The 15438-nt window shown below is 33.6% G+C and overlaps 1 protein-coding gene across 1 annotated transcript in view; it reads right to left on the bottom strand.

Annotated features, from left to right (window-relative positions):
* The window catches only part of Ilk (integrin linked kinase), a 45077-nt gene extending 33024 nt beyond the window's left edge, over window positions 1-12053 (bottom strand). The window contains exons 1-3 of the mRNA XM_035377564.2: window positions 11702-12053; window positions 5429-5594; window positions 2162-2257 (exon numbers count right to left, since the gene is read on the bottom strand). Coding sequence (XP_035233455.1) covers window positions 2162-2257; window positions 5429-5594; window positions 11702-11790 — 351 coding nt within the window. The 5' untranslated portion in view covers window positions 11791-12053. The remainder of the gene's footprint in view (window positions 1-2161; window positions 2258-5428; window positions 5595-11701) is intronic.
* Between the last annotated feature and the right edge of the window lie 3385 nt (window positions 12054-15438).

The raw sequence follows: 15438 nt of genomic DNA, 5'->3' as shown, positions 1-15438 counted from the left end.
TGGAACACAGTGCATAAGAATATTCAATCAAAAGTTCTCAGTATGGCAGTCAAATGAAATGCAGAAAATATTTCACTCCATTTAAAGCCAGTTTCAGTCACTTTAAATAAAACCAAGATAATTACAGCATTGCTGAAACTGTTGAAAAGATCTCGAAAAGAGCTTTAAAATTTTTGATAAAGCAGGGATAAAACTATTTAAAAAGTGATATGAACAAGTACTGTTATAAACATACTTTTTATCATGTATGTTTTTTCCACCACAATATAAAGCTAAATCTTTAAGAGGGAGTGAAAAGAAACAGGCATTGTAATTATTAAAATAAAGGTAAGCAGACAGTGTTTTATCCAAACTTACATTGAAATCTATAATTCACTCTGTGCCTTTCCGTGAAACCCTTTTTGAAAATGAGTCAAGTATTAAGCATTTAATTCATGAAGCAGTCAAAAGTATGGGAAAGAATTAGATATCCCTAAAATGTTAAGCATAGTGATAGCTTCATCAGCAAGGACTGAATGTTTCTTATTTTTAGAATTATACATAACAAATTAAGAAATCAGTTAGAAATTTAAAAGGAAGAGCAATTTTGTTTAAGCTTTGAATGCAAATGGCAAAGTGGAAAGATGTCATGAACTGTTTCAAAAAAGTTATGCAATTAATGGATATAAGTATCTCTGCTATTTTTACATTTAAGTTTTAGACTGCTCATTTGTATTAATATAAACCAGGGTTTTTGTTTTGTTGTATGTGTACCTAAGTTTATATTTACTCTTTATGTTTGTTTGGGCTAAAAAACTGCAAAAACATCTTATTGTTTTTGTACTACTAATTAATAAAATTATGTACAGTTTGTTATCTTTAATTATTACCTTAATTCTCATTTAAATATGTATTACACTTCTGAATATAATCAAATTATAGATTATTTTGAAAATCTTCAATGCATGGTAATCATTTAAAGTCAAAATGTCTAGTTTAAAAATTAAAAATCTAATTTTTTTTATTACTGTTATACAATAGAAGTCCAGAAATCCACAAAGCCTGGGACCAAAGGTTGTGAGGATTTTAGGACAGAAAAGATAAATCATAATATTCAGACTAAGTGTGCAAAATAAATAAGGCATATTTATACATTTAATTAAATTATTATATACATTATTGCAATAACTTATTATATGCATTAAATTATTATTACATATAGAAACTAATTATATTATTCATTGTATTATATGAACACAGCATCAAGGTTTGCCGATTTCGCCTCATGCAAAGATTTCCAGTTTCGGATTCCGGTGTTAGAATCACTGTTGCTGTAAAATTTCAACAGCTTTATTTTTGCCTGTATCATACACAATCGTGTCACAATTCCATATGATTGTGTTATAAACCGAGGAGTAGCACCTGCCTCGCTCTTTTGCAGAATTTGCACTTTTTACATTACCGTCAATGCAACGTTTATGAGTGCGTGACTTTCCTGTCATTGTATTAAAAAGGGCTGAAATTTAAAATATTCTTAATATATCCACAAAACATCCAGATAAAAAAAGGGCAGCACAAAATAATCACGTGAAATAACAAAGCTCAGAAAATACATAACAACGTGAATCGTGAACTTGAAAGAAGAGTTGAGTGAATCATCTGCTTTTTTACCTCGATGCAGATTAGAGTGGGAAAAACTTTTATCATGATGTCAATAATTTGGTATTTCCGTTATGACTCATTATTATTTGGTAATTATGACGTGTATTATGGCAGGTGCTACTCCTCGGTTTATAACACAATCATATGGAATTGTCACTATTCGGTAAGTATTTTTTCTTTGAAAGTTTGTAATCAATGTTACGGTTTCCAGAACCTATAAATTGAATGTTTATATTTTGAGAGGCAATGCAGATTTCAGGAGTTGGCGGATTTCAAACTGACAGATTTTATGTATTTGACTGTATAAATAATCAGAACATCAATTTTCATCTTTTCCTAAGAACTCCACAAATCCGTCTACAAGAGAAAATACAATACACACTCTTTACTTCCAAAAGTTTACAAATCTTGAATTCAATTTCCCTTTCTGATTCCAGTATTTTAGTGAACTTTTCCAGTAATCACAAGCATTCAAACTCATACTGAATTCCTAATGAATATTTAAAAATTTAGCATTTACCTCTGCAATAGCTTGATATCCCCAAAAACAAGCATAGTGGAGTGGAGTATTTCCATGTTCATTCACTGCATTGATATCAGCTTTGTTTCTCAGCAACTAGAAAAATAATTTAGGTTTTCAACTTTGCAAACTTTCTAAAAAGATAGCTAAAACTATAAAAGCTATTGAAAAATATAGATATTAAGCAATGCATATGAAATGGACTCTGTGATAAGCAAATCTTTCAAAATATTACTCATCTAAGATTAACAAAGATTAAAAATAAAATACAGCGTGCGACTCAAGAATTAACCAAAGTGTTATTTGCATAAAATTAAGTGCTTAACAAATAAAATCATGAACAGAGTTAAAACTTAACACTTACACTGTGAAAGTTATAGGTTTGCCTACATGCATGATAGCTACATTCTTAGAGTAGACTGGTAGATTTTAGCATGGCATGACCATAAAAACACATTTTTATAACAGCTGGTGATTTAGGCACAAGATTTCCCCCCCTGCAGTCATGTATCCTAATTAAATTATCTTATCTAAATGAACTTATCATGAAATGGAACATTTGGTAGTGTACACTGCAATCTAGTACTCCATTAAAAATGATATAATGATTCTGTGCACTAAAGCAGATGATGGAAAAAAAAAAAAACATCTGTACATAAATCGTAAATAATCTGTACATCTGCACTAAAAAACACCTGCTTTAGGCTTAAACTAAGCCTTTTTCGACAAGAGAACATAAATGAGAATTGATACATGCTTTTAATAAATTCCAATGCTCATTTATTTTCTTAGACTTCAAAACATAACAGCTATTGTCATTCATAACATTTCTCACTGCACTGCATGTAAAGTAATAATTTTTATATGCACAACAATCCAAACATTCCAACTAGATTCAAACATTTTAATATTAAACAAACAAATTGTGAAACCAAAATGTGCAATGAAATTTTTGTTTCTCTTCTCCCTCCTCTTTTTAAAGCTGAATATACACTGCTCGACATTGAAAATGCAACACCTAGAAAGAGTGGTCAGAAAGCGATGAAATTTGGAAAAAGGACAAAGACAGTAAGCAGCAATAAGTGATCTTTATTTCAAAATGATAGACAGAATACAAAGCGAGAATGGCGTTGGCTCAGTAGGATGTAGGACCACCGCGGACAGTGATGCATGAAGAAACACGTCTAGGCATAAAGTGCGAATGGTGTCTTGAGGGATGGCTCTCTATTCCCTTTCAACCATTTGCCTCAGTTCGTCTTCTGAACGAGGCAGGGGCAGAGTCTGCAAATGGCGTCAGATCTCATCCCACACATGTTCGATTGGTGACAGGTTAGGGGAGTACGGTGGCCAGGGAAGCACCTGCATACCTTGCGGAGGATGTTGGCAGATGCGAGCACTGTGTAGTCGGGCGTTATCCTGCTGAAAATTTACATTAGGCAACACCTGAAGGTAGGGGATTGCCACCGGCCGCAGTACATTATCCAAGTATTGTTGGGCCTGAATACGAACTAGAGGTAACCTGGAATCGTAGGCAACAGCGCCTTAAACCATTATGCCACATTGTCGTTCCACAGTTACTGCCGGATTAGATGTCTCCACATCGATGCCACACATGTACGTGGCGACTGTTACTGGATAAACAGAAGCATGACTCATCTGAGAACTCAACGTTTCGCCATTCTGTCATTCACATTGCTCCAGTTCGGCACCATTCTAAAAGTTGGCATCTATGCTGTGGGGTCAATGGCAGTCTTCTTAACGGACACAGTGAGTGCAGGCCACATTCAACCAATCGACGGGAAATGGTTCTGGTCGACACGGGAACATCCAGGGTATCTTGCACATGCTGCAGAATCGCGGTACAAGTGACTTGCGGGACCACCACAGCTTGTCGGGAGATATGCCGATCCACGCGTGCTGACGTCACTCTGGCTGCACCTGCACCCCTCCTTCATGTTCGCCATAGCCGATGCACCGTGTTCGCATTCATGTGGGTATCAGCTGTGATTTGATGGAAGGACCAACCCGCCCTTCCCAGTCTGATCACCATACCCCTCGTAAAATCGTCTATCTGCTGGAAGTGCCTTCGTTGACGGTGGTCTGGCATTCTCTCCTATTACACGTATTCTTCGGGACAAAAACCAACTTTCTTTGATAATTCGTCTGGCAGAAATAACGACATGAATATTGTCCATTCTGCACGTTCCTTCCCTTATATCTTACTTCACGTGCATCGGAGAGCTGCACATTTCACATAACTCAGTTCTGTGCGTCTACTCTAAAATTTGCATAAATTTATGACCACTCCTTCTTGGTGTTGCATTTTCAATGTCGAGCAGTGTAATATTTATAAAATAATTTTAGAATATTCATGCTTTAGAGAGAAAAAATGTAAAAAACATGTAGATAAATTTTAATTTACTTAATTTTGTATTTAATCAAAATTAAGATTCCCTTTACACTTTAGGTTAAGGAATAAAAAGGTAGGTGAATATTTTGATGAGGGCATGGTTCTGATTAGAACTGATTCATTTCTATTCATATTTCTATTCATATTTCAAAGCTACTTAATTAAATAAAATACTTTACTATGGTATAGAAAGAATAATTAAGAAACATTAATGATACATTACCTCTTAGTTTTCAAGCATGTCAATAACCAGTAGCAGATATAAACCTAAACTGAAATTGCTCAACCAGACTTGGCTATCATAATTAGCAATAGTTATACAGTTTATATACATGAAATTACCTCTTGCAGTTTATTAATCACCTAAACAGTCGAATTATTCTATACAGTACAAAAATTTTTTTATATATGTCAAAGAAAATATATCACAATCTGAATCAATGAATGCAAACAGACATTTGAGGTTCATTTTATCTCATCCTACTACTTTGGAAAGTCACAGCCATTTGGGAAGGGGTGATCAGTAAAACAAATTACACAGAAGTTTCTATTTGGATAAATTTAAATCTTTTGTCACTATGTACAGTCTAGTAAAGTTTTCTGAAAAGATTGAAGATTTAATTTTTACCATTCTTAATAACTTACACATATTAAACAAGATTATGTTAATACTATAATTGTTCATAGCAGCTATGATGCACAAATAAATAAAAATTTTGCATTTTAAACAGAAACATAATAATAAGCCAAAACGTAATCCTAAACAGCATGCAAAAGAATACTCACTATTGCTGAAGCATTACATGTAATATATGCTTAATGCAGATTAATATTTTTCTAAGATTTTTTTAACATACCATGTGAACTATATCCCTATGTCCATGAGCAGAAGCTAAGTGAAGTGCAGTATCATCTCCCATGTTGGTTGCATTAATCCTGGATCCTCTCATAATAAGCATTTCAACAATGTTAGCTCTTCCCTCTTTTGCTGCCCAGTGCAGTGGACTAAAACCATGATCATCTCTTTAAAGGAAAAATATATGTGTATATATGCATATTATATATAAAATGGAAAAGAAAATTTTAAAACATTCATAAAGCAACATTATCATCTCTCTCATGTAATGACAAGCAAGATACAAACATTTTAATTTCATAAATGTGTAATAAAAAAATATTTCTGAATTTAGATACTAATTTTTATACAAAAAATACTAAAATACATATTTTGAATTATAATTATATTAATATACTAGTCTTCAAGACTTAAGCAACTTTGCTAGTTTGGATCAACTCAAAGACAGAAATTCAAGAAACAAGTCAAGAAACTATGAGATAACTCATATTGGGCATGCTGAAGAAAAGTACTAATACGAGTTATCTCGTGTTGGGCAGTCAACGTGTTAAAGCATGAAGAAAATATAGTTTAAAAAAAAAAAAATAGGATGCATACACAGATTTTACTAAAAAAGGCTTTATTGACAGAATGGCATTGGTACAAAAAAAAAAAAAAAAAAAAAAAAACTGTCTACCTAGACGGGAGGGGAAAAAAAAAAAAAAAAAAAGTTCCTTAGTAAAGGATATGACCTTCCCTAACTGCAGTGGCTGCATTGCACTGTCTATTGATACTCAACATCAGATGATCTAATAGTTCTTTAGGTAAGATATCCCATTCTTCAAGCAGCATCTGTTTCAGTTGTCTGCTGCCTCCTAGACAGTAAGATCGCTTTGAAACGCATCTCCTTAAAGTATCCCACATATTTCAACATGATTTAAATCAGGGAAGGATGTTGGCCAATCCATTCACTGGATGTCTTCACTTTCCAGTAGCTCCTCAACAACATGAGTCCTGTGTGGCTATGCTTTGTCATTCATACCAATCACACATTCGAAAAGATGCACATGGGGTAGGATAACTGTGATGGGTTGGATAACTTCATCACAGCAACAAGCTATGGTAAGTAACCTGCGTCGAAAACGTGCAGCTTTTTCAGTCCATTCATCATAATATCTCCCCATATAAAGATGCCAGGATCACTCCAGCAGTCTCTTTCCCTGAGGTCAGTGACACAAAAGTCTGTCCCTACCTCTCTCTAACTGAAACGACTCTCATCAGTAAAAAGGATGCAACTCATTTTTGAAATTAACCTTTCACTTCTCTACATCACTGTGAATAGTCCCCCCAAATAGGCTGCTGTCAGTGGTATGTAGTATTCAGGATGGCGAAGCAAATAGGCTACAGTAAATATACCTGTTGTCTGGTTGCCATGTGCAACTGCTGAGCAATATTGCCTGCTGTCTGATTTTGATCTCTTTTCACCTGTAGGACAATATACAATCACCACTGTTTTCCTTGACCAACCAACACAAACCTTTTTCATAGTTGTACCTTTCATTTGGAAGGCTTTCCAAGCTGGTGAAAAAAAAAAAAAAAAAAAAAAAAAAAAAGCTGGTTTTTAGGTGAAACAAATGCTTTTATCACTTCTAAATTCTTGAATGACAGATGTCAAACTATGTCCCTCCTTAAGCTTGCCAATAATTATACCACATATAAAGGGGTCCTGCTGTTTTCTTGTAACAATATTGTAATCATAATCTCACTTGCAGGAAAAAAGGAATGCCTGGAAATGTACTGTCCTTTCTTTTTTAATTGCCTTGCACTGCATACTCTGATTCCCCCTGTTTTGCCTATCCCTGACATACCCTCTGATGTCATGGTGCTGATATATGCATATGCATACCTTTTTACTTAGTTGCCTTTTCATTGTACTGATTGCAAAAGGGCTTTTTCAAGAATTTCATGGCTGTATGCTAAAAAATGATTTGTTGCTCAATAGTTTATTTAAGACACTGTTTTTGCAAATACTGTATATTATTATTTTTCAAAAATATTCTACACTAATAGAAAATACCTTTCATAATTTATGAACATTAGGAGTAAATTTACTAACATTAAGGGTTGATCTTTGGATTATGGTAACTTGGCGATTTTTTGGCGAAAATTTGGCGACCAACTCTGCTACAGCAACCCTCTATTTTTTTTTTCGCCGCCATTTTGTCTTCACGAAGTAAAGACATGTTTCTTTTCTTTTTATTTACTGAACACTTTTTCCAACAATCTACTAGCTGAATTACACTTATGCTAGAAATTTTATGTAACAAAACTGCTTAATCATGACAAATATTAACTGCAAAATTGGGAAAAAGTGCACAATCGCAAACTCCTTGCGTGTTTTTCAGAATAGCACATACACATAAACCATTCACACGTCGACTTATTTTTACTTAAACATCCCAGAATTGCACAAAAATGGCATTGCACACTTAACTTTATCCATCTACACTGCTATTTTCTCATAAATTACAAAAATTTGCACGAAAATGCAAAAAAATTCTGTGAATCTTTAAACTCGGTAAAAAGCACATATATGAAATTACCTGATCGCAAAAAAGTATATACCCTTTCCAAGGATGAACATTTCCACGTATAAAATAAATAAAATATCCAAAAACTTTTACCTCTAAATTATCTATTATATTATAAACGTTACCGACAAATTCATACCACAAACATTACAAATGGTTACAAATACTTAGTGTCAAATATTTAAATTATTTCCATACACGTTTACTTCAACTGAAACGTATACCAAATTCCTACAAACATAAAATTCACAAAATAACTATCATTTAATTAAAATATCACTAAACCATGGACACGTAAACTTATTTTTACTTAAAAAAAAATCCCAGAATTGCACAAAAATGGCATTGCGCACACTCTTCACTATATCCATGTACACTGCTTTTTTGTCATAAATAAGAAAAATTTCATGAAAATACTCAACATATTCTACTCAAACGTATTCCAAAATACTACAAACATATAACTCACAAAATCACGATCATTAAATTAAAATATAATTAAATTAAAAAACACTACTTAAAATATAAATAAGCACATACATTAAATTAATAAAAATTAGATTACAAGCCTAATTACTTTAAACTAAATCATTGCTAATAACAATTTTCCAATAATACCATATTAATTTATTTACTCCTTACATTTAGAACAATGCATAAAAATAAAATCCTCAAATGATTAAAAATACTAACTTACCTAATCTTCAGAATCTTCATTACGTGGCACGCACACTTCCACTATTTCACACAACACACAATGAAGCTTTTAATACAAAATAATATAGTACTACAGTTTTCCAAATTCCCCCCCCCTTTTCCGATTAAAGAACTGTAATTCGTCCATTAATGTCACATGACATATCTCATGATCTCTCATTTCCCTCACACAAAATAATGCGTAATCGGAACTGAGTACTTCTCACATTATTACCAGTCCTAGGTAGTAACCTTTATCGCCTCCAAAATGTCGACAAACTACCAGTTACCATATTCCAAAGATCAGCCACATTAAGTGTAAAAGCCCTTTCAGCAGAAGGACAAATCATGTTACGAATTAAGATTTTGCATTGCAATGGCATATTAATTATCAGGAGTAACTAACATTTTATATAATGCTTCAAACCATAACATCTGTAACCAGAATAAGAAGTTGAAGACCTAGCTTTCAGTGAAGCAAAACCTTTACATACTTTTTACTCCACATGAAATCTAAAGGTGGAAAAGCAGTCTATATACACATTACTGAGGAACAAGCTTATTTATTCTCCAACTACACACAAAATTCACAGAAAGCAAAAGAAATAAAACTTCACAATAATTAAATAACCAACTATAACAAATTAGTACAGTACCTCAATATTAAATATCATTTAATAATAATTTAGAATAAAAAATACATACTGTACAACTGATTTTACAACAGGCATTTTGGATATATATCACATTCACTGTTAAGGTAGGTATAGGAAATTCACCAGAAGCTGACTAACATGAAAATAAAGCACTAATACAGACCTCACCACACACTTAGCACATGATTGGCTATTAAGTGAGGCCACCACATCACGTACCTGTATGTCCTCAAAAATTATATATGCTTTAATTCCTGAAAATATTTGGGGTAAAGTGCACAATTGCCCACTTATATGTCACATATCGATGTGTACATGGACAAGTCAAGGAAGTGTGCAATTCTGATGTTTTTTTTTTTTTTTTTAAGTGAAAATAGGTCGATATGTACATGGATACTGATTTTGTGCAATTCTTTGATTTGTTATTTTCAAGTTGATGCAGAATCGCCCACTTATATGGCACATATCGACATGTAAATGGACAAAGAGAGTGTGTAATGCCAAGTTCGTACAATTCTCCGATGTTTTTTGAAGTGAAAATAGGTCGATGGGTACATGGATACCGAGTTTGTGCAATTCTTTGACTTGTTATTTCCAAGTTGGCGATTTTGAGAAATGCACGAAGCAGTGGGTGATTCTGCTCTTTCCTCAATATTTGCAACTTAACACTAACATGCAATATTTTCCTTCTATAAGTGTATATTTTGAACATCTACATTACTACATTCCATTAGTTATGCTTGCGAAACATTGAGTACTATTATCAGCACATACATAAAAGATAGAATTGCATAATATAAACAATAATACAGAAATAACTTAAGAATAATACCACGATAGCATAGCACATTAATATCAAAATTATCTGACATACATATTTACACATAACCTTATATGTCCAAAAATAATCTGTAATAATTTTTCTTTTTGTGCATTAATAAAACTAGAAAACGTACATATCAAGAACAAATAAAAAGCAAAAAATTTCTTATTTATGCACATATCTACCACATCAGAAATATGTTTAGCAGTGACAGAATTCGATTATTTCGCACTAGTTTGGGAGAACTGGTTTCAGTTGAGTAAACTGGTTGTTAAAACTGAATGTTAATATTTATTCAGTCAATTTATACATACTTAGCAGTTAATTTTATCACTTACTTAGGTGATGAACTGCTTTTGAAAAACTTTTAGCCCAACTACTGATATTAATTTGTACATATGATAAAATATACCTAAAAATTTAATGTATTTTAACAACATATATACAGCAAAATTAATTCTGTGCAAAAGAATGATGTAAGTAATATTTTAGTGAAGTTTTATGAAACAGAAATTTAAATTTAGTTTTCTGAGTTAAATGTAAATACAGGAAAGTACATAACAGGAACTCAATTATGAAATAAAGTATTCAATCTCAAAATTTTTAGCAAAGCATACACTATGAGAAAAAGTGCTGAACTTCTTTAATCACCAGCACATGAATATTTAGTTAGCTTTTATATAAAGTGCAACGGTATATGAGGATATAAAATAAAGTGACAAGCAATTTTGCTTGCAAATTTTGATATATTCATATCTGAACATGCTACTAATATATTTAACATACATACTACTGATATGCCTAGTAACAAATTACGGCTAGCATGACTTCATCTAACTGACATAAGAGAGAGAGGGAGACTATTAACTTTAAAATTTGAGCCACTGACAACAGTTGCTTCGAGTAAACAAAGCCCCTCTGTCTGTATTTGCTCCTCATTTTCTTTATAAATTATTGATATTTCTAGAATCAATCCTCCTAAAAGGAACAAATTACCCTAAAGCAATATTTTTCAACTAGGACTGGCAGTAAGTAGAAAGTGAACCGAAGCATTGATTAATTTTTAGTAAATTAAAATATATAGAGAGTGAAATTAATTCTGAGCAAATAAATGATGTAAGTAATAGTTCAGAGAAGTTTTATGAAACAGAAATTTAAATTTAGTTTTCTGAACTAAATGTAAACAATACAGGAAAGTACATAACATTCAGTACTCAACTATGAAATAAAGTAGTCAATCTCAAAATTTTTATCAGAAGATATGCTATCAGAAAAGAGCTTAACTTCTTGTATCACCTGCACAGTACTTACTCAGCTTTTACATACAGTGAAAGTGTATACAAGCATATAAACTAAAGTGACAAGCAATTTACTTAGATTTTACGTACAAAATACATTGTGTTAGCCATGTATAATGTTACCTTGGAGAGTGAGATCATAATATAATAAATATCACGGGCTAAAATTTCATGATGTATAGATAACGGAATTAAACATTATTCACAAATACTAGAAGAAACAACATTTACCCTTGATTCAGATCGTGTTCAATGTCGTCGAGCCAAACACGAACTTGGAAAGCATTACCTTCTCGGCACCAGTGGAAGATATCCTCCATTTCTTTTATTTATTAAAAAAAAAATCTAATCTTCTGACAAAATAAGGCAACAAACACAGGAAAATCCAAATTACTAATTATAAGAATAATGACTGTCGTACTTATGTCGAAAAAATATTAAGGAACAAAAAGAATACTTGAGAATCAAAATTTAATCGAAAAATACGTTTAAAGAAACTTTGTCAGCAACATCTGTACACAGCAACTCTTGTTTCCGCCACTCCCATGTTCTCATCTCGCCATAAATGGACAGCGCTCAACAACATGTGGGCGCGATATGAATGTTGACACTATGCTAGACAGAAACAAACAAATTGATATCGATAAAAAAGTAAGGGTGAAAATATTTCAATGTATTATAAGAAGCTCTTAACAATGAGAAGTATACAGACATAAAAGCACATTTTCTTTAGAAAATGATTTCTACTTCAGATTTAATTTTTTTTAAATCCGTTTAAAATGGAAGAATTTAGCCGTCAAACTTTCAAACGACCAGTAGTTGTGTAGACCTCTTTGCGAAATTCCGACTAAATTTGCTGCTTAAAGTACTTTAACTGCTTAGGTATCTGCCCTTTTATTCAAGTATCGCTGCGACGTATCTAGTTTAATAACAAAATGCTACCGGAGCACTTGACGTAGGTAGTTCTGCAAATAAGTCCCTATAATGGGAAATCAAATACTGAGAGAAGAGAGGGGGTGTATAAACACAGGAGCTTTAAATATTGTAAGGCAATTCAGAACAAGAAAATAACAGAAAATGAGCTGGAATATACGTTCAAGCATAACATACATAAATTAAATTCATTCACTTCAGTGGATACTCATTAACGGATTTAGGAAAAAACGACGCTCACCTCTCCTAAGCACTGAAGGGTTTATTCCTCTGGAAAATTAATTATTTAGGAGCATGTTTGGAATACAGAGCAAACTCGCTTTTCTCATATGTACATATTCGTTTAGAAATTTTGCAAAGAGTTTTTGTTTTACTGAGTAAATATGAAAATGCTTGAACGTGTGTGCTTACTTTTAGCGGAGAGTTCGCCATTTACAGGAGAAAAGTGATACAAGAAAACCTCAAAATAGGTACGATTTATTAATACTTAACATCAAAAATTAAAACACAATACTGTAAGAAATGTTTAGATACGTTTAGACATTGTTTACTTATGGAGTCTGGCTTTACTTATCCCCGGACAGTGTACTTTTCGTAAGGAATGAGTCGTTATGAATTAGCTTGTACATACTGATCAAATAATTGTTTATTGGGAGATGAAGTTTCTATGTTTTTTAAGCAAGTCAGAGAACAGTTGAGAAATTCTTGCTGTCTGGTGACAATCTATCAACGCTTGCTGCATTTAATATTTTGGGCAAAATAGTAAACAGAAAATCAATAAAATATTTCCTTAGTTTGCTTGAATATCCATCAAGGTTCAGATTTTGGTAATTTTCTTTCCTTCTATGTATTACTTTATCGATAACCGATAGAATTACAGAAGAGAACACAAACAGGGCCGGCGCAAAGCACAGGCGACATAGTTTGGGACGCCGATTTATAGGCGTGGAGTGAGGGGGGGTGAGGAAATGCTCCAACTTTTTTTTTTCTCACAAGCCGTAACTAAAGTGTATTCTGCACTGAATTATTAACATTTTTAATTCACATGTGGGGCCAGTTGTACTGATTACCTTCGGCGCTGAGTATCCTTGAGTCCTGACTGAACACAAAACAATGCTTTCTAAAACGTAATGCTCCGGGTGAGTTTTCTCTGAGTTCCTTGCGTCAGCTGAACCATTATGGTTAATATTACCCGTGAATTTTTTTACAGAGTTCTTACACTGCATTCTATCAACGTTTTATTTAAGCTCGCAATAAGATGTAAATTTGATACGATTATAAGCGCTTGGTCTGTAAAGGGTGCTACGCATTTAGTTAGGACATTTTTCATCAAGGACATGAAACCAGTGTTTCGCACATCCAATTTAACGTATTTCTTTGAGTACCTAAGGAAAGGCATGAACTATACACATAAACATGGTTTAATGCAGTGTACACAGTGTCAGCCAACGAGATAATATACTGTTATAAGAAGTCGTTGGTGTCAGCGCTAGACCCTCTGTTTCTCGATGCAAGCTTTACGGTACCTAAATTCTGCCGCCCGGTGTGATCACTCCAGTGTCAACTGCTCTAACGTGGGCTCTGCGTGTATAATTAAGAGGCAGTTATGTTATGTGGTTTGTGGCCTGTAATTAAAAGCCTTACTTTATCTTACCTAATTCCATCTGCCCGTATCTTATTGCAGGCATAGTTTCATCGACACATTGAACTATAGAAGTTGTATTTTTTCCTGCGCTTCTATGTTCATTTTCAGTAACTAAGGTATGGCGTAAATATCAATTAAAAGGGTAACGCCACTGGTTGTGGTTATACATCTCAATGATTTTTGTTTCACCTGATATAGAAACTACCAGGATAAATTTTAGTCAATGATAATTACCAGTGATAGTTTCATCTAATATACAATCTGCCTTGGGTTCATTAAAATGACCTTGAAAGTAACATCTTAAGTAAACGTTATTCATCTTCGCTGTGTCTTCATTGGAAAGAAATCTCTCAATTAACGTTGCTTGCAATTTTTTTCCCGGAAAAAGTTTCAGAGTAAGTAACGATATACCAAAATGCATAAACGTCGAAGTAAAATAAGAAAAAATATCATTGTTTCCACAGGTATATCTTCTGCCTATTTTATACAACTAGTCATGAAGAATTAATGATGCTTTGAGTTAGTCGCTCTTTCGGTGTTCTGTTTTCAGAAAATACTGCCGAATTCGAGAGGTGACATACCTTCTACGCACTTGGGCATGGCCTATTATGACCATGAGACCATCTTGTTTGGTTGGGTGGGTCGGGCTGCGCCCACTTCTGATACTTCACATATATGTAGTGTATTAAGAGTTAAACAAATGATTACAAATTCAGAGCAAAAGATAGCTTTATTAAGAAGTTATGGCATTAAAAAGGTTACAAATCGGTCAGTAGTACAGCCACCTCTGATAACCATACAAGCCGAAACATGGCCTGGCAACGAATCAGGTAGGTCACCTATGGCACCTTGCGGAAGATCATATCATAATCTGCAATTTGGCAATTAATTCACCAATATTCCAGGACAGCTGCAGTTGCCTTCCAAGCATGTTCCAAACCTAGTCTATTGATGGGAAGTCTGGTGACCTTGCAGCTCAAGGAAGTACGCCATATCCTTGAAGACAGTGTTGGAAGAGTCCCGCAGTATGTGGAGGAGCGTTGTTTTGCTGATAAATGGCACCTGGGCGACTTGATAGCATAGACAGTGCAATCGGCGTTAGAGGCCAATACGCTTATTCGACCAACCTGCTTCTCTGAGACCTACTAGAGCCCTACGGCACGAGCAATTATGCTTTTAAACTCCCCCAGCTGCTCACTACAGAGCGCACTTACACTTGTCTCATTTGAGTCGAAATTTAAATCATTTGCATATCTCTTATCAGACTACATTGCTGCCGAGTTTGGTGACTGTCTCTCGATTTCTTCTGGGTGCGTATATTTTTCTGTGACAGATTGTATTACCATACTATATGATATATGGGTTTTTTCCATACTATTGAAATGTTACC

Source organism: Stegodyphus dumicola, chromosome X1 (assembly GCF_044657685.1).
Source record: "Stegodyphus dumicola isolate Sdum_Otavi_A_Nest chromosome X1, ASM4465768v1".
NCBI lineage: Eukaryota > Metazoa > Arthropoda > Arachnida > Araneae > Eresidae > Stegodyphus > Stegodyphus dumicola.
This window is presented reverse-complemented; position numbering and strand designations above follow the sequence as displayed.